The sequence below is a fragment of the Mirounga leonina genome, unplaced genomic scaffold (genome assembly GCF_011800145.1).
Source record: "Mirounga leonina isolate KUSES-001 unplaced genomic scaffold, KU_Mleo_1.0 Mir_125, whole genome shotgun sequence".
Classification (NCBI taxonomy): Eukaryota; Metazoa; Chordata; class Mammalia; order Carnivora; family Phocidae; genus Mirounga; species Mirounga leonina.
In genome coordinates, this window is record NW_023270305.1 from 29,172,786 (window position 1) to 29,195,402 (window position 22,617).

The 22,617-nt window shown below is 36.5% G+C and overlaps 1 protein-coding gene across 7 annotated transcripts in view; it reads right to left on the reverse strand.

The window, feature by feature from the left end:
• The window catches only part of ANAPC1 (anaphase promoting complex subunit 1), a 102,464-nt gene that overhangs the window by 55,376 nt on the left and 24,471 nt on the right, over nt 1-22,617 (reverse strand). For 6 of the 7 annotated variants that reach the window (XM_035001045.1, XM_035001047.1, XM_035001046.1 and 3 more), the window contains 11 exons: nt 21,682-21,869; nt 16,636-16,710; nt 14,395-14,663; nt 12,849-12,940; nt 11,775-11,923; nt 8,785-8,863; nt 8,319-8,355; nt 8,156-8,226; nt 5,653-5,831; nt 2,501-2,715; nt 78-196 (listed from right to left, as the gene is read on the reverse strand). In XM_035001045.1, coding sequence (XP_034856936.1) covers nt 78-196; nt 2,501-2,715; nt 5,653-5,831; nt 8,156-8,226; nt 8,319-8,355; nt 8,785-8,863; nt 11,775-11,923; nt 12,849-12,940; nt 14,395-14,663; nt 16,636-16,710; nt 21,682-21,869 — 1,473 coding nt within the window. The remainder of the gene's footprint in view (nt 1-77; nt 197-2,500; nt 2,716-5,652; nt 5,832-8,155; nt 8,227-8,318; nt 8,356-8,784; nt 8,864-11,774; nt 11,924-12,848; nt 12,941-14,394; nt 14,664-16,635; nt 16,711-21,681; nt 21,870-22,617) is intronic. The other variant, XM_035001049.1, reaches the window with a different exon arrangement.

Consider the following 22,617-nt stretch of genomic DNA (forward strand, 5'->3'; position numbering starts at 1 on the left):
ACTAAAATAATTCAGTAACTCCACTAAAAACACACTTAATCATTTTCCTTTCTCACTGAGCCAGGAATTTAACATACCAGTCAAATTCAATTTGGGAATAGGCAGTGGTTCCGTTGGAACAGGATGGTATGAAAATAAGGTAAACATTCCTCGTCCTACTGGAAGGGCCATAGTTCGCTGACACAACTGGAGCAATCTGTAATTAAAATCAAAACCAACATGTGAAAAATTCTGGAGCAAAAAAAAAAACCAGAATGTAATCTGTAGTTAAGCATTCCAGAAGAACTGCTATGTAAGAAGAAATCACATCAGAGTAAATCCATACAAAGATGTGGATGAATCATCCAAACATGGTTATTCTCATTTTAATATTCTTGTTCCCCTTAGAAACTCTAAGGGAGAGATACATTTCTTTTGTTTCATATTTGCTTTGAGTGAAAACCAGCTGGTCTATAAACCAAGCCAACTCTCCCTCAGCAACCAAAAAGAGAAACCCAAAATGCCATTCTGATGCTAACCTGCTCAAAGGTATGTTTTGGGTTTCCTCATTTTGTTATTTTCAGTCTAGCTCTCTTCAGTACATCTGGGATCCTCCTCCCACCCTTTTTGCCAACATAGCCTCAGAAGCGCCACCTCTGCAGGCATCTGGGTGGCTCAGTCAGGTAAGCATCTGTTTTCAGCTCAGGTCATGATCCTGGGGTCCTAGGATCAAGACCTGCACTGGGCTCCCTGCTCAGCGGGGAGTCTGCTTCTCCCTCTACCCCTCCCCCCTGCTTATTATGGTCTCTCTCATGCTCTCTAATAAATAAATAAAATTAAAAAAAAAAGTGCCACTTCTGTAGCCTGTACACAAAGGAAAGCAAATCCCTATATTAGAGGTCAGTGGATTTCACGGTGTCTCCAGGGAAAAAAGAATTAGTTTCACTTACATGATGGCTAAGACTTATAGGATTTATAGCACAATAAGTTATATTCAGAGTTAAAATGGCTTCAATGGGCTGTACTTTGAAACTTTAATACACCACACTTAACTTGTTTCTATGTTAAATCACATTCCACATAGCCCCTTAAAGCAAAATCAAACAGGAATTGTGGAAGTAGGGGTATTTATAACCAGGAAACGCTTAACAAAAGTTCTCTTGTTAAGATATCTGTGTTAAGATACAGAAATACCCCATCAGAGGCTAACATTTTCTCTGCAGACAAAGCTATTCATAAACATGTTCTCTCCCTAACTGTACATACATACAGCTGCTTTTCTAGTTTTTTTGGTAAGAAAAATCTGCTGTCCCAAGATTCTTTAGGAACAGTGCCCCATGTTAATTTAGAATCCAAAAAACTCAAGGCCATATCCCATAGAACTTTTTAGCAGAAACCTTAAACCCACTAAACTGTAATAATGAAAACAAAATACTGTAATCCCTTCTACCTGAGATGTCACTGATTATAAAGGTTAAAAAAAACAAAACAAAACAACTTGCTTCACGTATCATTGAACTCAGTTAATAATCACGGCTAACTGCACTGAGCTTTACTACGTACTGGGCAGTGTTCTAAGACTATATAGATATAACTCATTCTACACACACAGCAACCCTGTGAGGTATGAATGCTACAATTATGCCTATTCTTATAGTTGAGACAACTGAGACAGCAAGAAGTTAAGTAATTCATCCAAAGACACCCAGCACATCCAGAGCCCACACTAACCACTATGTTTCCATACAATTTCTCTGTCCCTCAGACTCCTCAGTTACAGATAACTAATACCTAAGTATACATGGGAGAGGAAACAGTGAGACGCAGATTAAGACTAACTCAGATCTTCAGCACCCTGCAGCTAGGTATGGATGATCCTTCCCGTAAAGCAGGACCAGTATAAGCAATGCGAGAACCAGAAAATAATGGTGGAAAATGACAGGCGACAGAGACATGGCAGGTAACAGGACAGGAGAGAATTTTCAAATATAAGTTGAACTGTCCCAAGGCAACAACTCTGGAATGTCACGGGATGGTTACTACTGAGTATTACAATTACCAAGGGATATAACATATGTTAGAGATTGGCAGTAGAGATTTATACAGTATTACCTATCATATCAGAAAAAAAAATACTGGTTTTAAGTTTTAAGTTTAAGCTACACTAAAAACATATATACATACACACACACATATATACACACACGCATATTTTTTTCCTCATCAAGATACGGAAGAATGAGTTGAGTTTTGCTTTGTTTGTAAATTCTCACGGTAACTAAGCAAAATGGTCTTAGAGTCACCTTTTCTAAATAACAGAGCTGCATTTCAAGAGGAAGAGGATCACTTATGTCATCAGACACTCTTGTGTTATCAAATGCCAAAATATTTTGAAAAAATGTATGGTTTACCGAGGATGGATAAAAACTTACAACACATGGTACTTTTAACTCTGAAGTATCTTTTTAGGGTTTTTTGTGTTAAAAAACACTGACAATAGATAACAACATGCCTCCTTTACCTGTTTTCTTTTTCCTCAATGAACTCGTGGTCACTGAGTTCTGGGTACTGTACTACATTGACACGGACGGGATGTGCACTTTGAAGAAGCCTTCGCACGTCCTGCACTCTTAAATCTTCACTCCATATTAACGACATAACCTCCTGATTCATGTCATTCATGCCATCATCTTCCTCCTCTGTTTCTGTTCCTGAAGGAACATCTGATGAGAGCACCTGAGTAACAGACTTGGTTGTAATAATAATTTAAAAACCAAACACCATGCACTTACTGAACACAAGGATATACAGGATGATGTGCCGTGACTCTATTGTACAGAGAAAATATGTATTCCAAAGCAAGGCTGGTTTGGGTTCCCACTGTATACTGGGACTCTAATCTAGAAGTCTTTTTTAAAAGTACAATTATATTGCTCACTTGGGAAAATTCTTTATTGAGCCAAGGGAAAAACATTAAATTTAGGAAATAGTCAGGAAGCTGATCCATTGAACATTCTAAATAACTTCTAAAACTCTAACTACATCCTAAATATCTTAAAAAGGAAACGAATTACTGCAAGCAGAATATGAAACCCACTCACTAATACTAAAGAACCCACACAAACATAAATATTATCTTTGATTAATATAAGCAGAAGAAAACAACCTGGGAGGATATAAGCCAAGGGCTGGAGGAAGCTGAACAAAATTTTCTTACTTTAGTACTTTAAATGGATCATTATTGATTTTTACTTTTTTTTTTAATAAGGATGTCTTAAATAAAAATTCCTTAATCAGAAAGTAGCTACAGCAAAACAAATGAAGAGGGTTAATCCCCTGATTATCATTCTGTCCTCAGAAGCTCAGCATGTGTTTTCATATGAGCCCTCCCCATCCAAGTAATTCAATCACACTGCAACCTAGATGTGAATAGCATAAAATCTTCTCATTTTCTCTCAAGAACTTTATACTCCTTTAACAAAAGATTAATTCCTAGTTAAAATGCTAAAGTTTTGCAACATTTAACAGGGAAGCAACATTAGCCTAAAAAAATTATAGCAGATGTGACTGACTAATCCCTCTTACTTAGTTCATAAATATTCATTACGGTTCCTAAGGAATATCTAACATTAAAAGAAACTATTCTACTGGGTGAGTTGGCTATAAAGTATAGATCCAAATAGTTCATAAACTGAATTTCGATGAGTCATAAAAGGTAGCCTCAAATAATATAAAATGTAACCTCAAATAACTGATCAAACTGAATTTAGATAGAATTACTTAAAATGACATCTAAATAGATCAAAGATTATCAATACCATTTGGTTTTAGTGCTAATGATGTTAAGCTGCTTTCACTCATAGTAACAAATGAGGTCGAAATGCTAAAACTTATCTTGATAAAGGAAAGGATAATCCTATTATTAGCAAAAAAAAAACACAAAAGGTTTTCTGTTTAAAGTAGGACAAACACTAATTCAAGTAAGAGCTATTATATGAGTGCAGATTAAAAGAGAGATGTGCTGGGCCAACCCTGCCGGAGATGGGATCCCATGGAAACTGCTTCTCTCATAGATCCAGTAGGCAACTCTAATGTTAGGAATAAAATTTTGATACAGACTCTGAAGCTCTGAAGAAACATTAATAGCCTAAGATGTAATATGAATTATAAATAGTTACAGTATTTTGATTAATATGTGTTGGTTCAAAAGATGAGGCAAATTTGTGTTGTTCTCTTGGGGATATAAACAAAGTACAAACGGGGTGCCTGGGTGGCTCAGTTGCTTGGGCATCCAACTCTTGATTTCAGCTCAGGTCATAATCTCAGTGTTGTGAGACTGAGCCCCGTGTTGGGCTTCATGCTAGGTGGAGCCTGCTTAGGATTCTCTCTCCCCCTGCCCCCTCCTACTCGATCTAAAAAAAAAAAAAAAAAAAACCAAAGTAAAAGAGTCACCAAGAGTGGGAAAACCATCCCTGAATCCTCTATGATCCTCAGGGTAATGCAGTGCTACCATTTATATTTTTTTAAGTTAAATAGAGTTCTAGAAAAAGTAGTTGAAATTCCACTTTTAAGTTTTAAAAGAGGCTGATTTATTATTTTTTTTTTAAGATTTTATTTATTTGACACAGAGAGAGAGAGAGTGAGAGAGCGAACACAAGCAGGGGGAGTAGGAGAGGGAGAAGCAGGCTTCCCGCCAAGCAGGGAGCCTGATGCGGGGCTCGATCCCGGGACCCCAGGATCATGACCTGAGTCGAAGGCAGACGCTTAACGACTAAGCCACCCAGGTGCCCCTAAAAGAGGCTGATTTTAAAAGAGAGATAATTAGGGTGCCTGGGTGGCTCAGTTGGTTAAGCGACTGCCTTCGGCTCAGGTCATGATCCTGGAGTCCCAGGATCGAGTCCCACATCGGGCTCCCTGCTTGGCAGGGAGTCTGCTTCTCTCTCTGAACCTCCCTCCTCTCATGCTCTCTATCTCATTCTCTCTCTCAAATAAATAAATAAATAAATAAATAAATAAATCTTTAAAAAAAAAAAGAAAAGAGATAATTAGAGAGTAATGATGTATTTCATTTTTTATTTGTAGGCTTCTCAGAACCCATTCTTTATAAAAGCAGAGGAAGACTGACAAAGGATAGAATTTCAGGAGGAATAACCTAAGACATCTTCTAAAGAACTTTAGTGTCCCCCATCCCAGCTCCCAAAAAACCCTTTCCTGGAGCTTCAGTTTTATGTGATTAAACAGATATATTTACACCTGTTTAAAAGGTTAAATTCAAGAAATTCAACACATCAAAAAAGTATGAAAGAGAAAACAGTTACATATTCAAAGTAAAGATACATGTGCTCCCCCTTTTTCTACCTAATAGTCACAAAGTAGTTAATTACCGATATGGTACAAGCAGAGAAAGAGTCATGGTAGTGGATCTACTGACTCAGCACTTTTCCTGACTTAAAGGAAAGAAAGGTCTAGGCAAGAGGAGCCTTCACAAAATCTCCTGTTCCCATGTTCAATTTATAAATAAGAAGATCTGCCCAATTATAAACCCCATATGGCATACAATATAAAAGACAAACTGATATATACACTTGTAAAAAGACTTAAAAAAATGGAGAATATTACTACTTTGATTTTGAAACTATATCTGAACTTTGAACTTTCTATGTTGATACTCACAGATTTCCCTTTGGGTAAGTTTCCTTCGCAGGCCTGCTTGGAAAGATCCTGACGTCCGATCAGGAGACAGACAGCTTCTGGCCAGTCTGAAGCAGGCTGCTCACGACAGTGGTAAACTGCATCTCTGATGGGAAGAGCAATTCCAAAGGGAAGAGTTTCCAAGTCTCTTAAAGTGAAACCTTGTGATGAAAGGAAGGGAGAAAATTTTTCATTTAGACCTGCCACTGTCCCAATTATCCTCTGACTCAAGTTAATCAACATCTATCCTGACAAAACAGAAATCGATTTTTTTCATCTTACTACCAGACTAGTGTCTTGACATCTAGGATTAGTATAAAAGGTCCTTTAAAGAATTAAAAATGGGGCACCTGGGTGGCTCAGTCAGTTAAGCGTCTGCCTTCAGCTCAGGTCATGATCCCGGGGTCCTGGGATTGAGCCCCGCATCAGGCTCCCTGCTCAGTGAGGAGTCTGCCTCTCCCTCTCCCTTTGCCCCTCCCCCTGCTTATGCGCTCTCACTCACTCTGTCAAATAAATAAATAAATAAATAAAATCTTTAAAAAATAATAATAAAATAAAAGAACTAAAAACCTTAAGGAAAAGAGAAACAACCCAATAGGAAAGACAGGAAAGACAAAAAGACATTTCCCAAAGAGGAAAAATATAGGCTATAAACATATGAAAAGTGATCAGGAAAGTTCAAATTAAAATTATTAAAATTATAATTTCACTCACTTGATAGACACATATTAAAGTAAATCAACAATATTTCCCACCCACAGCTGGTGGTGGTACAATCGCTTTGGAAAACACAAGGCAGGTACAGATAGGTCCACCTCTATGGTCCACTAATAGCCATACAGAAACTTGTACACAAGTGCACCAGCACACAACTATTAAAATATTCAGCAGCAACACTAATCACTATGACAAAAAGAGGGAAGGGAGGAAACAGCCCAAATGCTATCATCAATAGAATGGATAAATAAATGGTGCTATAGTCAAACAATGGAGTATGTAGCAGTGAAAATGAATGACCTACTACTACACGAGTCAACATGGATGAAGTGAGCAGAAAAAAATAATTTATATCTATATCCATTTACATGAAGTTCAAAGACATACAACACCAAGCAATATATAAAGATGGTAAAACTACGAAGAAAATGAGGTAATACAAAATTTAGGTAAGGCCGTGATTACAGGTAGTAAGAAGGTGTGTGAGAGGAAGATTATCACATGGAGCAGAGATGTAGGGCCTTCTAATATACTAGCAATGTTCTATTTCTAATGGTAGGTGACCAGTACACAACAATGTTCACCTTATTATTATTCTCTACACATTTTATGCATTCTTTTATATTTTACCACACTTCATATTTAAAATTTTTCAAATCCTCAGGTAAAATTTATTTTTCTTGTAATGATTTTCTAAATTTTTTTATTATGTTATGTTAATCACCATACATTACATCATTAGTTTTTGATGTAGTGTTCCATGATTCATTGTTTGTGCATAACACCCAGTGTTCCATGCAGAACGTGCCCTCTTTAATACCCATCACCAGGCTAGATTTTATACTATTATTTATATATTATTTATTAATATTTAAAGTTGATTAATTATTGAGGTAAAAATGTTTCCTTATGAGAATAACACTTTTATTAAATATTATAATATATAATATACAAACAGAACTAACTCATCTAATATTTTTTGGCAGAGGACAATTGTAATTCCATAGGACAACTATTATAATTTTTAAGGGAGCATATTAAAAAAACAGCAAAAAGCTAAGTCATTTAAAATACTCTTTAAGAATTCAGACATCCTGTAATATTCATTATACCATTACTTTATAACAAACTGTTCTGTAACACTGCCATATTTTTATACCTTCATGTCCATAATTTAAAGTTTTTTTTTAGTTCTTCATTTTAAATGCAAAAAAATGTCTTTAGTATTTTCCTCGGTTTAAAGCCTAAGAGCACTGGCTTTGGGAAAAGGGAATAGGGAACTCCTCTCCTCCCTTTCCCTCCTCCCAATTGTATCCTCATCTTGGAGCCTAAGTCACTAGCCTATATTCTTCAAAAGCATACCCTGAAATGTCTGTATAATTACTTTTAGATTTTGCCAGAAATACTCCCTCCTGATATGTGAGTATTACAATGTCTTCAAGGCTGAATGTGTAATGACTACAGAGCCACAGCTCTGACTGGCCTAGAAGGGCAAATAAACATTTCTTACCCACTGAGAGATAAAAAGCTGGTATAGCAGGATTATGATATGGAAGTTGTGACAAGGTCAGGGAAAGGAAGTGTGGCTTGATGGGCCACAATCTTGGTCCTGCAGGACCCTTTCACAGAGTGAGAGCCCCTGTCCTGCCACCCAGTTCTAGCTCACTGCGAGGAAACAAGGCCTACTGAGGAAGGAGGTTTCTGTGGAAAGCAGGCGGTTCTCATCAGCATCTCAAAGACATGTAAAAAGTAACAAGGACTACCTTACCTACGTTAGTCATCCAGACAACTAATTGTTCAGCTAGACTAGAAACTGATGTAGAATGCTTGAAACTAAACCTGTAAGGGAATGAAACATGAAGTTATTCAACAGTAAAACACAACAGTGCTTTCTATTTTTAATATATAAGCACAATCTGAATAAAAGTCACCTGTTTTCTTCTTGTTCTGCTTGTGACTTTTGGGGGGCTAAAAGGCAACAAAATGAAATTTTATTTTGATAGTTATCCTCATAAAGAAAACATGTAACATGTAGAAGACATTTGGAAATAAAAATTCACTAACAAATAACTCCTAAAAAATAACAAAATAAGCAGTCCTTTGGCAGACTGGAAAGTGTAATAATTTTCCTGAGGCCAAAATAGTCCTTTTTATGTACACTGAAAAAACAAAAAATTTGTTAAATTTGAAGTACTCCTGGTCTCTGAAAATCAGCTGTGGACTGCAGGCTAGACCAGTACAAGAGGTCACCTCTAAAATGAGGCAAAACATGCCCTCTAAAGCAAACACTTAGGAAATTTTTCATTTTTTAATTTCAACTCTGATATCAACACTTATAAAAATTTGTTTTGGAAAAAAATAATTCATTTTGGGAAGCCTAACATTACACTGACTTACCTATAATTATTCTGGATAAATACTGTGAGGAGTCCTCAGAAACAGAGCTCTCATTACCAAGTATATAGAGTGCAATACTCTGCATAAGGAGAAAATTAACATTATTTTTTAAACAAACAAGGTATAATTACAGGAATTATAGGAAAATTCATCCATTTTAGGTGTACAGCTCTGAGTACTGACAAACATTATACAATAATATAACCACTACTACCGTCATGATACAGAACACTTCCATCACCCCAAAAAGCTCCCTCATACCCGCTATAGTCAATCCACTCCTGCTACACCCAGCACCGGAAACAACTCACCTATTTTCTTTCCCTATAGTTTTGCCTATTCTATAATGTCGCATAAATGGAATCTTAGAATATGTAATCTTCTGTGTCCTACTTCTTTAACTTAGCATGCCTCTGAGATTCATTCACATTACTGCATGCATCAGTGGTTTGTTTCTTTTTATTGTTGAGTAGTATTCCATTATGCAGATTTACCAAACTTTCTCTATTCATAAACTAATGGACACCTGGATTGTTTCTGTTAGGTGAACCCTAACCCACACCCTTCTCCACTTTGGCCTTCAAAGTTCTCATTTGAGTATTTGCTACTTGCTACTACCACCAAGAGCTGCACCTGCAAGTAGCTTTTTTTTTTTTCTGAAAGTAGCACAATTCTATTAAAATGTTACTACAATGCTGGAGAATCTTAAAAATCCTGTATTCTAAGGGCGCCTGGGTGGCTCAGTCGTTAGGCGTCTGCCTTCGGCTCAGGTCATGATCCCCGGGTCCTGGGATCGAGCCCCACATCGGGCTCCCTGCTCTGTGGGAAGCCTGCTTCTCCCTTTCCCACTCCCCCAGCTTGTGTTCCCTCTCTCGCTGTGTCTCTCTCTGTCAAATAAATAAAATCTTTAAAAAAAAAATTTTTTTTAAATCCTATATTCTAAACCAATACCAGCATTGCAAGTGACATATTCCTAAACCTAACTGACATCATATCTAACAAAAAAAAAAGTCCTAATATGAATATCTGTAAGTTGACTAACATAATTTAAGTTGGAGGCTGACCGACTTGGTATATTCATATTTCTCTGGCTCCTCTTTGTGGCTAGAGATTACACCAAGTCAACCCCCCATTCAGCAGAGTTGGACAGGACCAATATATTTGGTGGTTTTACTTAAAATGTTTTGACACAGGTATCAAGGGATGTGAAAGTTCTGGGATTAACCTGTTCTTAACATTCTGTAAAGGTATTTAATGCCACTGAATTAACTGTACACTTAAAAATATTTAAAATAATAAACATCACGTTACATAGATTTTACCATCATTTTTTTAAAAAAGAAGAATCACTATTTTACATGTCTGTTTCAGAGCCACAGGGGACTCTGAAGCCTCTTTCAACATGAAGTAAAGCAGAATGCAGAATAAGGAAAAGACATGTGGGGTACAAAGACATTTGCAGTCCAGTGGTATTTGTGGGGGAGACAAAAGCATGGGGTTCTCCTATAAGCCTAGGAAGGCCCCATCTCTGGAAAGGTACACAAAGGACCTGTAGGCCGGCTGCCCCAGGGAGAAGGGACCAAGGAACAGGAGCATGAAGGAACTCACTTTTACTAAAGTCCTTCGGTTCGATCTGAAGGTCTGATCTTGCACATGTATTAACTATTCAAAGTAAACTAATTTTTTAAAGTAAGTAAAGATGTGTTTCTTTGGAGAAAAAATTCAAGTAGAATTTTTTTTGTAGCTATACACATGCTGATTGTAAAATTTAAATGAAAAGGCAAAGGAACAAAATAGCTAAAACAATTTTGAAAAAGAAGAGTAACAAAAGGAATCATCACACTAACCAATTTTTAAGACTCACTATACAGCTACAGTAATCAACACAATGGGGACAGCAACATAGATCAATGGACAACAAAAGAAAGCCCAGAAACAGATCGACAAAATTGTGGCAAATTAACTTTTGACAAAAGTGCAAAAGCAATAGAGAAAGGAGAGTCTTCTCAACAAATGGTTTAAAAGAACTGGACATCCAAATGGAGTAAGAACCTTAACCTAAACCTCACATCTTATTAAAAAGAAAAAAATATTATCAGAACGGATTACAGATCTAAGTATAAAGCATAAAACTATAAAACTTCTGCAAAAAAACACGAGACAGTAATTGTGACCTGAAGTTAAACAATGAATTCTTAGACACTAAAAGCATTATCCATAAAAGAAAAACTGGATAAACTGGCTTCAATAAAATTAAACATTTTTGCTCTGCTAAAAGAAACATTAAGAGAATGATGAGACATGACAGCTACAAACCAGAAGAAAATATTTACAATCCACATAGCTGACAAAACCTCCTATCTAGAACTCTAAAAACATCATCGGCCATTAAGGAAATGCAAATTAAAACCACAATGAGATACTAGTACACATCTATCAAAAATAGCAAAAATTAGAAATCATGACCATACCAAAACGGACAAGGATGTAGAAAAATTGGAACTCTCACAACTGATGGTGAGAATGTAAAATGGTATGGCTGCTTTGAAAAATACTTACTTTTATAACCATCAATCCCACCTCTGGGTATCTATCCCTGAGAAATGAAAATTTACATTTACACAAAAACCTAGGCATGAATGTTTATAGGAGCTGTAGTCATAACTGCTAAAAAACTGGAACCAACCCAAATATCTTCAACGGGTGAATGGGTAACCACTGTGAAACATCCCACAAAGGACTAGCGCTCAGCAATTAAATGCAACAAACTGCTGACACAGGCAAGAACTTGGATGAATCACAAAAGCTTGTGGGAAGTTTTAGGGGTGTTGGAACTGTTCCGTGGCCTAATTATGGTGGTAATTACATGAACCTATACATTTGCTGAAATTCACAGAAATGTACACAAAATGAAAAAAAATTAATTTTTTTGTGTAATTTTAAAAATTAAGTTTAAAAAGAAAAAGATAAACAAGATAGGTAATACATACCAAGACTACAAGTCTGCTTCTTTCACAGATTCCAGGAAGGTAAGGATAGGGCGGCATTCCTTCACCCTTCAAACAAGAACTCACCCACTGATAAATACTTGGTGGCTCAGAAGTAAAAAATGATGGATGATGCATAAATCCTGTTTGACCTTTAGAATTAGATAAACATTTATAAAGACACAAGAATACGTTAAGATAATACCATTTTATTCTTTTTTTTTTTTTAAAGTAGGTTCCGTGACCAGTGTGGAGCTCAACATGGGGCTTGAACTCACAACCATGAGAGGAGGACCTGAGCCGAGATCAAGAGTCAGATGCTCAACCAACTAAGCCACCCAGGCGCCCCACAATACAATTTTATTCTAAAGGGAAAATAATCAGTATCTGCCATTTGGAAACAATCAGAATAACATTTTTCTCCAAAATACTCCATGTTTTCTGTCACAGAAAATGACTGACTATATTATAATATGTAGAATGTAAATGACTACTATCTTATCCCATTCTGGATGGAAATTTAGCAAATTCTTATACTCAAGACATATGAAGAATCTAATCAAAATTTTGTACCCTAATCCTAAAGGTGAGAAAACAAGAGAAACCTAGGATTCCACTCTAACAATTGGGACCCGATCTTGAGTCACTGTAGTTCAAGGTCTAAGGCAATAGAATGGTGACAGAAATGTTCTATACCTGTACTATCCAATATGGCAGCCACTATTCTATGTGGCTACTGAGTACGTGAAATGGGGCTAATGCAACTAAGGAACTAAATTTTCAGTATGAATTAATTTAAATAACATATGGTTACTAGCTACTGATTAGACAGGTCTAGGGCAAAGCATCCTTAGCACTTGGGGATGGATAAAACTTTTCCCACACACCGAAGGAGAAGTTAATGTTATCTCTTACTGTAAGTCAGAGGTCAAACACTACAAACTGAAATCTACCTGATGGAAAAATAGCACCTCTGACTTAGAGAGTAAAGGTAAGAAATACAGTGCTATTCATCAAGAAAGATACGAGAAAACGTCACTCACTGTTTAGATAATCTTTAATGGCACAAACACTTACCTTGATCAATTGTGCACACTTGTCCGGTGGTTCTGACAAGTGTTGGGTAATCTCTGTAGTAATGATCTACATAAGGCTCCAATTTTAAATCCCTAAAACAATAAGAGCATATAAAAAAGAAATCACAAGAAAGGTATTAGAGCATTTTTCCCCACAGAGTTAGGATTCATCAGTTCAACTTTTCAATTTAAAAAACTTATGACAAAGAAGATAATCAAATCTAGAGTCCTTTTATTCTATTTCTGGACCTTGAAGTGCCCAATATAACAAACGCAGCCCAAACTTTTTGCTAGATAAATTTTATGGAGGTTAAACTAATTTCTCCTTTATTATTTGTTAGTTCTGTTGTCTTCAGCAAGTTATCTCTATTAGCTTCAGTATTTTCTTCCAGAAAGTAGATAAATCCTCCTTCACTCACTTTTGAAGATTAAATAAGATATATTATGTAAAAATTAGCTTTAAAAACATAAAACATTATAAAAATGTTACTTATTTCAGAAAGCCATGATTAGAGTTCGGAAGTCATTTCATTACAAAAGAATTTTCATGCTAGTAATGATTCGTCATAAGAGAAACTGACCATCAATTAAAACTGCCACTTTTTTGGGGCGCCTGGGTGGCTCAGTTGGTTAAGCGACTGCCTTCGGCTCAGGTCATGATCCCAGAGTCCTGGGATCGAGCCCTGCATCGGGCTCCCTGCTGGGCGGGAAGCCTGCTTCTCCCTCTCCCACTCCCCCTGCTTGTGTTCCCTCTCTCGCTGTCTCTCTCTTTCTGTCAAATAAATAAATAAAATCTTAAAAAAAAAAAAAAAAACTGCCACTTTTCGGAAAAGAATTTCAGAGTCTCAAGGAAGAGCATAGAAATTAGAAAATGTGCTATAATCTTAACTCAAGAGTTTGACATTTCAATTCAAATTCAACTTTATTACCAAGTGTCACAAAGGCTGAAATAGCACCTAAATATGACCTTCACAATTCAGTGACGAACACAATCTTATTGTGGATACACTACAAGAGCCTCAAAGACAGGGATAACCACAGACTGAGACAACAAAAACACAGCAAAAAGAACCCTCAACTAGCAAACAATATTCATGTTCTTAGGAACAAACTTAGACAAGTTTCATCATCATTAAAACAGGGATCGTAATACCTACAATTCATATATGTAAACTATGATTGTGTTAACTATACCTCCTATTTGAATTTAGGTATTACTATAAAACAGCAGGTGTTATACAATGCCCACCATAGTGTAGCCAAGTCAGCTTGTCAAAATGAAGAGCTGAACAGGTCACCTCCATTGTTTAAGACACTTTTATGATGTCCCACTAATCTTAGGATAAAGACTAAGAACCGCATAACAGCCCACAAGTCCTTTACATAGCCAATACCTTCAAACACTCTGTGGTTTATAGAAAATGCTCTGGTTTTCTGAAAAGGTAGATTTCAGAAATTTATTTGCAAGGTTCCTATATGATATTCATGGCTGAGATCAAGTCATCTAAGGACCTCTTGGTAGTTTCTAATCTACAAACGATATTTACCTTGCCAACTGAACAAGAAGGCCAACAAGTGAACGAATTCCTTCTCCCATTAGAGTATTCAACTTAAGCTCCTCATAGACAAGGTGAAGAACAAAAAAAATTGCAGGTATATGAGTAAACAGAAGTGTAGAAGAATCCAGAATGAGATTCTGTGAAAAATCCTCATCCTTCATCTGTGAAACTTCCAAAGGACTTAAACATAAAGATCTATTCAAAAGATGAGACTCAACATTCTGGTGGTAGTCTGAATTTAGTAAATACTCCCAGTCCTGAGAAAAATAAAGAAGATATTATTTTTTTAAATAATGCCTCCTTGTAATGTCATCATTAAAACAATTCAAGTTCTATTTTCACATTAAGTTGGAAAAAAATCACAATGCTTAAAAATTAAACCCACATCAAAATAGCTAAGCAATTTCCAGATGCCAGCAATAGACATTAAGACAAACCACTTTTCAAAACCCATTTGAAAAATTTTAGTCATGCCCTATTAGGAAATAGACTGAGAGAAGAATCCCACTATTTATAGAGATTGAGAAAGAAAATTAAGATTATCTTAGGTGATTTCTTATGAAGCCAAAAGTAAAGAATAAAAGGTGGGAAGTGTAGATAGGCAAGTTTAGTGACCACTACACTGATCCGTGTTTTGGTAAGGGGAGAAGTCTACTTGTATCTGGTTAGTATATTCATCTATGTTTACAGGATGCTGGAGCTAGCAATTACAACCTAATAACCAACTGAATTTTATATTCACACTGATTGTACTCCATTTTCCAAGTACTGAGTCTGTTTTTGTTTTTACTTTGATTTATTGTACTGTGTTGAGAGAATATGATTTATGCTATTTTCAGGTCCTGGAATTTACTGATGTTTTTGTAAGGTTTAATACAGTGTGTTATTCTAACTTAAACACTCTTGGACCAGATACAGAAAGAACAAACCATAAAAGTAAAAAATTGGTAAGATGAGTAACTAAAATTTTTTAAAATCTGTTCATCATCATATACCGAGAGAAAATATTCCCAAAACATACACAACAAAGAACTCATATCCAGAATATACAAAAAACTTCTACAGCTCAATAAATATTTTTAAAAATCCAATTAAAAAACTGTAAAAAGCTGGAGCAGAAACTTGACGAAAAGATATGTAAGTAGCTAATAAGCACATAAGAAAGTGTTTAACATCATTAGTCATGAGGAAAAGGCAAATTAAAACCTAAGAGAAACTACTTTATACACTCAAATAGTTAAAATGAAAAAGACTGACAACAGCAAATGCTGGCCAAGATGAAGAACAAGAGGAACTCTCATTTATCACCGGTCAGATTGTAATGTAGTATAATGAGTTTGAGAACCAGCAATGATCCATCAATTTCACTGCTAGGTATTTACCCAGAAGAAATGAAAATACATGTCCACAAATACTTGTCACTGAATACTGATGGCAGCCTTATTCATAATAGCCAAATAATGGAAAAAGCCTAGGTATCCATCAGCAGAAGAATGTATAAACAAACTATGGTATATTCACACTACTCAGCAATAAAAGGCACAAACTGCTGATATCTGCAACACCTGGGATGAATCTCAAAAACATCACACTAAATGAAAGAAACCTTTATACCAAAGATTATGTACCACATTATTTCATTTATATCAAGTTCTAGAACAGGCAAAATTAACTTATAGTGATAGAATTCAAATCAGTGGTTGCTTCAAGAATAGAGGAAGGGAAGGAAGGGAATGATTAAAAATGGCACATGGAAACTTTATGGAATAACGGAAAGGTTTTGTGTTTTGAGAGGGGTTATGGGTTACATGAGTGTTTATTTGTCAAAGTTTATCAAACTGTAAACTTCAGATCTAAGCATTTCATTTATGTAAATTATACCTCAATTTAAAAAAATCTTCTTAATCACTTAAGAATATACCCATGGAATCAAGTATGACTGAGGACCTAAATCAGAGGATTAATTAGCAGTAAAATAGCTACAAATCCAAACTCAAATCATGTGTATTATCTATGTTCAGTAATTTTTAGATGATCATTAAAGACAAAAGTATATGAATAACCACAGAAAACCTAACATATCCAACCTTCCAGATAACTGCTATTCAGTATTAAAATGAAGCAAAAGGTGTCAGAAATATACACAAATCAACAAGAGTACCACGTCTATAGATTCTAGTACAAGTACCCACAAATTACTTTGTAGTAGCAAGAAGTAAGAATGCTTACATCATCAGATCCTGTCTCAGAAGGCCTTGCTTTTTTGGGTGCAATGACTGGGGAAAGTGATCCTTCAAAGTCAAACTGAAAGACAACCCCAAAAAAGATAAAATCATATAAATTAACTGATCAACTCAAAGAATTCAGATATCAGTTTCACCAATTATGGAAACTAAGGAAAGTCACCAAAACTCATTTTTTCATCTGGAAAAACATGGTATGAATACTTTTCCTCTCAGATTACTGTGAAGAAGAAATGAAATCATAGATGGAAGGCATCTAGTACAGTGCCTCGGCCCACAGGCACTGCAATGGTGGTTTCCTTTCCTCCCCGACTTCTGTGATGACACAGATCACCACTACTTTAGTAGAACAAGGACCTTTAGCCATATCCCAAATATGCTAAGTATAACCCAATGTTAGCCAAATGTCAGAACCAAGCAGACTACAGAGGACAGGCTAACAATTCTATGGCAGAGACAGGTAGCTACTCTTCAAAGAGTTCTCTTTCTCCTGGACCCACAGCCAGGCTACATATCCCTGCCTCCCTCAGAGTTAGGTATGGCCCTGTGACAGTGTGACAGTGAATGAAAGTGGGTGTTAGGGATGCCTGGATGGCTCAGTCGGTTAAGCGTCTGCCTTCAGCTCAGGTCATGATCCCAGGGTCCTGGGATCAAGTCCCGTGTTGGGCTCCTTGCTCAGCGAAGAGTCTGCTTCTCCCTCTCCCTCTGCCTGCTGCTCCCCCTTCTTATGCTCTCTCTCTCTCTGGTAAATAAATAAATAAAATCTTAAAAAAAAGGAAAGAAAGAAAGAAAGAAAGTGGATGTTATCACTTCCATGCCCTGTTCATGAAAAACTCCTGTGTATGCTCCTCCAGGCACTTCTCCCTTGTACCTGACTGATAGAGTCAACCCCAGGGCAATCTTTGAAGCCTCATGTTGAAGACGGCAGATGCTCCATCAGCCTGGGTCCCTAGTAACTGTGGAGCCTGTTCACCTGCTAAGTACTGTTATAGGAGCAAGACTTACATTTTTATTGTGTGAGCTACTACATCTTTTGAGGATTTTGTTATATACAGCCTATCCTAACTAATACAGTTACATAAAAGTACTTTTCTCAAAGTTCACTCTTACTCAGTTCCCCCGGCATCACCTTTGCCACCTCTGCTACTTCACATTGGCACTGAACTACCAATTCATCAACCATAAGCCCATAAATGACAATGGCTATTTTCCGATGCTTTATTATAAAAACTTACATATTTGTCAATCAGTATCACTCATATGAAAGTTGATTTCTATATAAAAACTAAAGATAGACAGCAATAATTTTTAAAGCTGAATATTTATATTACAATATTTCAATATTTAATAAATATGACATTTAAATATTAAATATAAAATGGAATAAAGTAGCTTGTAAAACTGAGTAATTTTTAAAACTGATCATGAGAAAAGGTTTTATCGTAAAGCATTCAAAGAAAACACAGTCCAACTCACACACAATACTATCAAAAAACAAAATGACAAGAATAAAATCAAAGCAACAGATGCATTTCTGTTAGCTATCTTACCTAAACCTTCAACCAAAACTTAGCACATATGTGCACACCTACATACACACATTCTCTCTCTCACATATTCTAAATACCACAATCACAAAGAATGTCCCTGCTATAGTTATCACATTTATAAGACCTAGAATTATGAAAAACGACAACAGAAATTATCTGATACAGATACCTCTTTGTGGCATATATGGATCTATTTTATTTTCGTTATTTTAATATTCTGTAGGTTACCCAACCCTGTTATATGCTTCTGTAGATCCCTGACCTTTATCATAAACTGACATAAAATACTTACCTGCCTTCTCCTGAGATTGTCAATTCCATGAGAGGAACTATCTTGCCTAATGAATATCTGAAAAGCCTGGCATCATGCCTGGCCTTCAGCAGAGGTTCAACTTCTAACTAATGAAAATATGACCATCCTGAAGGACACAAAAAGTTAACCCCAGATGCAACCATTCATAGAATGTGAGAACCAGAAGGAAACATCATCTGGTCCAGTGCTCTCATTCAACACATCAGTAAATTAAGGAAGGCCCAAAGAAATGCCAAAAATCATGTAACTAGTCATTGGCAAAAATTCTGTACTCCCTAATCTCCACCCCATTATTTAAATGAAAACAAAAAAGGATATATCTGAACAAAGCAAAATTAAAGCCATTTGCCATTGAGGACCATTTCATCCTGAGCTTTGATGTAAGGACAAAAGAATAGCAAGGGTTTAATTATGCAGTCCTATAAATAAATGTGAAAGCAACTCAGCCTCAGAACTGATTTCCTTTTTCCCTTTTAGGACTATTATCCAATAAATAAGTCAGAGAGCCCCACCCTTCTTTATGAAAGAAAAAATGGTAGGTGCTCAGTCTTCCCCCTAACATGGAAACCTGAGGGGTACCTGGTTCTCTGCTAGAGAATGGAGCACAACAGCCTATATTCATCAACAAGTTCCACAGCACAGTAACACACAACAACTACACAAAGCTGAAGCATTGCAGAAATCCTTAGTTTCTATTCAGGCTCAATTTCTTCATATTTAATGAAGAATGGGAAAATGTGGAATAAAGTAGTTTTCATGCAACTATTTAAAATAAGAAAATTGTCCCTATTTTCCCAGGAAGGTTTTTCTCAAGGAAATTTCAGAGGGAAATTCTTTCACATGATAAAACACACACAAATTCTTAAATATATTATCTCATTCAGACGTAAAAGAGCATTGATACCACAAATTCACTGAGCACCCATCTATGTATGTATGCCACACTACTATAGGTCCTAGAGATAGTGAACAAAACTAAACAAAAATCCCTGCTTACACAAATTCACATTCTAGAAGGAAGAGAGACACACAAGCAATATAAATAAGTAAAAATATACAGCATATTTAATTAGTGCTAAGGGAAAAATAAAACAGGTAAAGGGGATAAAAAGTATGGAGAGGGGTAACAATTCCACATGGACAGAGCAGGATGCACTGAGGTGCCACCTGAAAAAGATCTAGGCTTGTCTTATCTGGGGGAAGGCTTTTTCTCTAGCGTTAACAGCAAGTGCAAAGACCCTGAGGCAGGAACACGCATGGTACGTTCCAAGAAGAGTAATGGAAGGCTGTGGGGGGGGGGGGGGGGGCAGTGTGAGCAAGGCAGGGATGAGGAGACAAGATGAGAGAGGTAAGAGAGGGATGGGTCACATGGCACCTTGCAGGCTTCTGGCTTTTACCCTGAGTAGGAAGGGAAGGTACTGGAGGATTCTAAGCAGAGTGACATCACCTGACTTTGTCAGACAGGATTACTTCGGCTGTTGGGCAGAGAAGAAAATGAAACACAGGCAAGGACATGAAATGTGAGTCAAAAAATAACAACTATAAATGACCAATGAGAGGAACTCCTGGCTGGCTCAGTCGGTGGAGCATCCAACTCTTGATCTCAGGGTCCTACGCTGGGCATGGAGCCTCCATAAATAAATAAATAACCAATGAGAATCTGAAAAACTCATTACTGTTTACTTAGACAGGAATAAGAGAAAATGTCTCACTAAGTTGGCAAAGGTTCACCACACCACAAATCATCACTATGCTGAAATGGGCACTTCTAAATGAAGCTAGTGAGAATGTCAACTGGGCAACCCTTTTTGAAAATTATTTGACTTAGTAATAGCTCTTCTAAGGTTAAGTTCTTAAGATATGACTACAGCTATAAAGATCTGTGTTTGCAAATTATTCCTAATGAGAAAAGAAACTGATTTAACAATGTTCTATTATTAGTTGTTGGTTAATTATGATAAAACCACATGGTAACCTATTATGAAGATGATAAAATGGGGGGTTCTGCCTAAGAATTTTTTTTTTAAGATTTTATTTATTTATTTACTTATTTATTTGACAGAGAGAGAGCACAAGCAGGGGAAGCAGCAGGCAGAGGGAGAGGGACAAACAGGCTCACTGAGCAGGGAGCCCGGTGCGGGGCTCAATCCCAGGACCTTGGGATCATGACCTGAGCCGAAGACAGATGCCCAACAACTGAGCCACCCACGCACCCCAGGAATTTTTAATGATATTGGAACTTTTCATTTATATCATGTTTATCTAAAAGGCAATACAAAGATATTCAGAGTGGTTATCTGAGCAGTATTATTTTCTTCTTAATTCTTCCATTTTCCAGATTTCCCTCAGTAACAATGTATGTTCATAATGAAGAAAAAAATGATTTTTTAAATGGATTTACTATTATAAGACTAAAATGTACAGCTGAGCTACCCAGACAAAGGTAAGTGTGTTCTAGAATGATTTCTTTAGAGTGACCCAGGCAAGGTTGTCCTGGGAGTTATCTCTAGAGCCAAAAGGAACCACCAATACTGAAGACACTACTCTGCTGGTTTTGTAAATAACCTGTTAAAGGCCTGTAAGAAAGCTTCTGGGGTGGAGAGAGAGGGATACAGCTTCACATCATTAACAGAGTCGATACTTAGGCTAAAGCCCTTGAAATTGCCCTCAAATCAAACATTCATCCCCAAAGACTAAGCAATTTGTGTATGAAAACAGCATGGACTACAGAGAACACTAAGCCATCATTCAGAAGACACAGTCTAGGCCCTGTTTGGAGCAAATCACCAGTCTGTGTTCTCTCTGTGATTCAGTTTCTTCATTAATAAAAAAACCAAGATGTTACTACTACTAATCCTAGCATAACTTGCAGTCATTTTACAAAGATGAAATGAGAAATTATAGTCAAACATGCTTTCCCATGTTATAAAACTCAATATTATAATTACCAGTAAAACATTATTAAATATTAAATGACATGTGATTTACCAAATAGACAGATAGACACAATAAGCCTTAGTATTATTCCATTTTGTTGATTAAGGTCTACCTATTAGTAAATTCATCTGTTATGCACTCTAAATACCATATTACCAATTATGCAAACATTACATTGGCAACAACAGAATAACTCAGGGAAAAAAAAAAAAAAACAATTATATGTACTTACATTTCTGGTCCATGCTAAGCGGTCTGTGTTATAACCCATCATGTTCATGAGACAAGTCACAAATAAATTCCACTCGGAATGATAACTGGGTCCTCCCGGAGCACTGTGGACACTGTACCACTTGACAAGCATCTGAACAGCTATTTCCTTTGGCAGGATAAACTTAATTGCTTGCAAACATGTTTGCACTATTAAAAGCAAAGATTAATTTTAGTATGCTTCCCATACGTATTTCTTTTCCCCTTTTAATAAAGTTTGGGGTTTTTTTTAACTACTTCTGTGTAAAGGCCAATTACTCTGAAAAGAGAACTGTCACTACAGAGCCAGCGGGATGCAAACATTCCCTGCCGATCACTTAAAACTTAAACCAACTACTGAATTCAACAGGGATTGCAAGAGGTCTTAGGGCAGCTTTCAACCCACTGATTTTGGGTCAGAAGTAAGACAACCAACAGTCCAGCTTACCTGAGACAGAACTGATTTATACCCACTGCCCCAGCAATGACTAATAGCTCCCCATTTTGTTCTCAAAAATACTCTAGTTTGGACAATAAATTAAAGGTCATTCTATCAAAAACATGTAATTTCTACATGAATAAGTTTATATAAAATACTGCTGAAATACTTCGGTAAAATATGCAATACTCAATATACGCAACCTCAAATAGCAATGCTTAACTATCATTAAAAGATGTTCTCAATGAGTTAACATCCCTATTAACCAAAACTTTGTAACTTTTAATTATTTCTGACACCATTCACTTTATAAATGTTTTACGTAACGGATCAGCCAATACTACGTAATTTATACCTCCCTTAGCGACTCAGTGCCCTTGTAGAAGTATCAGTCACAGTGCCACGCTGTCAGGCTGCTGCACAGAAGAGCCCTGGGTCTGCTTTTCTTAGTTAAATGGCCCCGAACTGCAACGTTTTTGT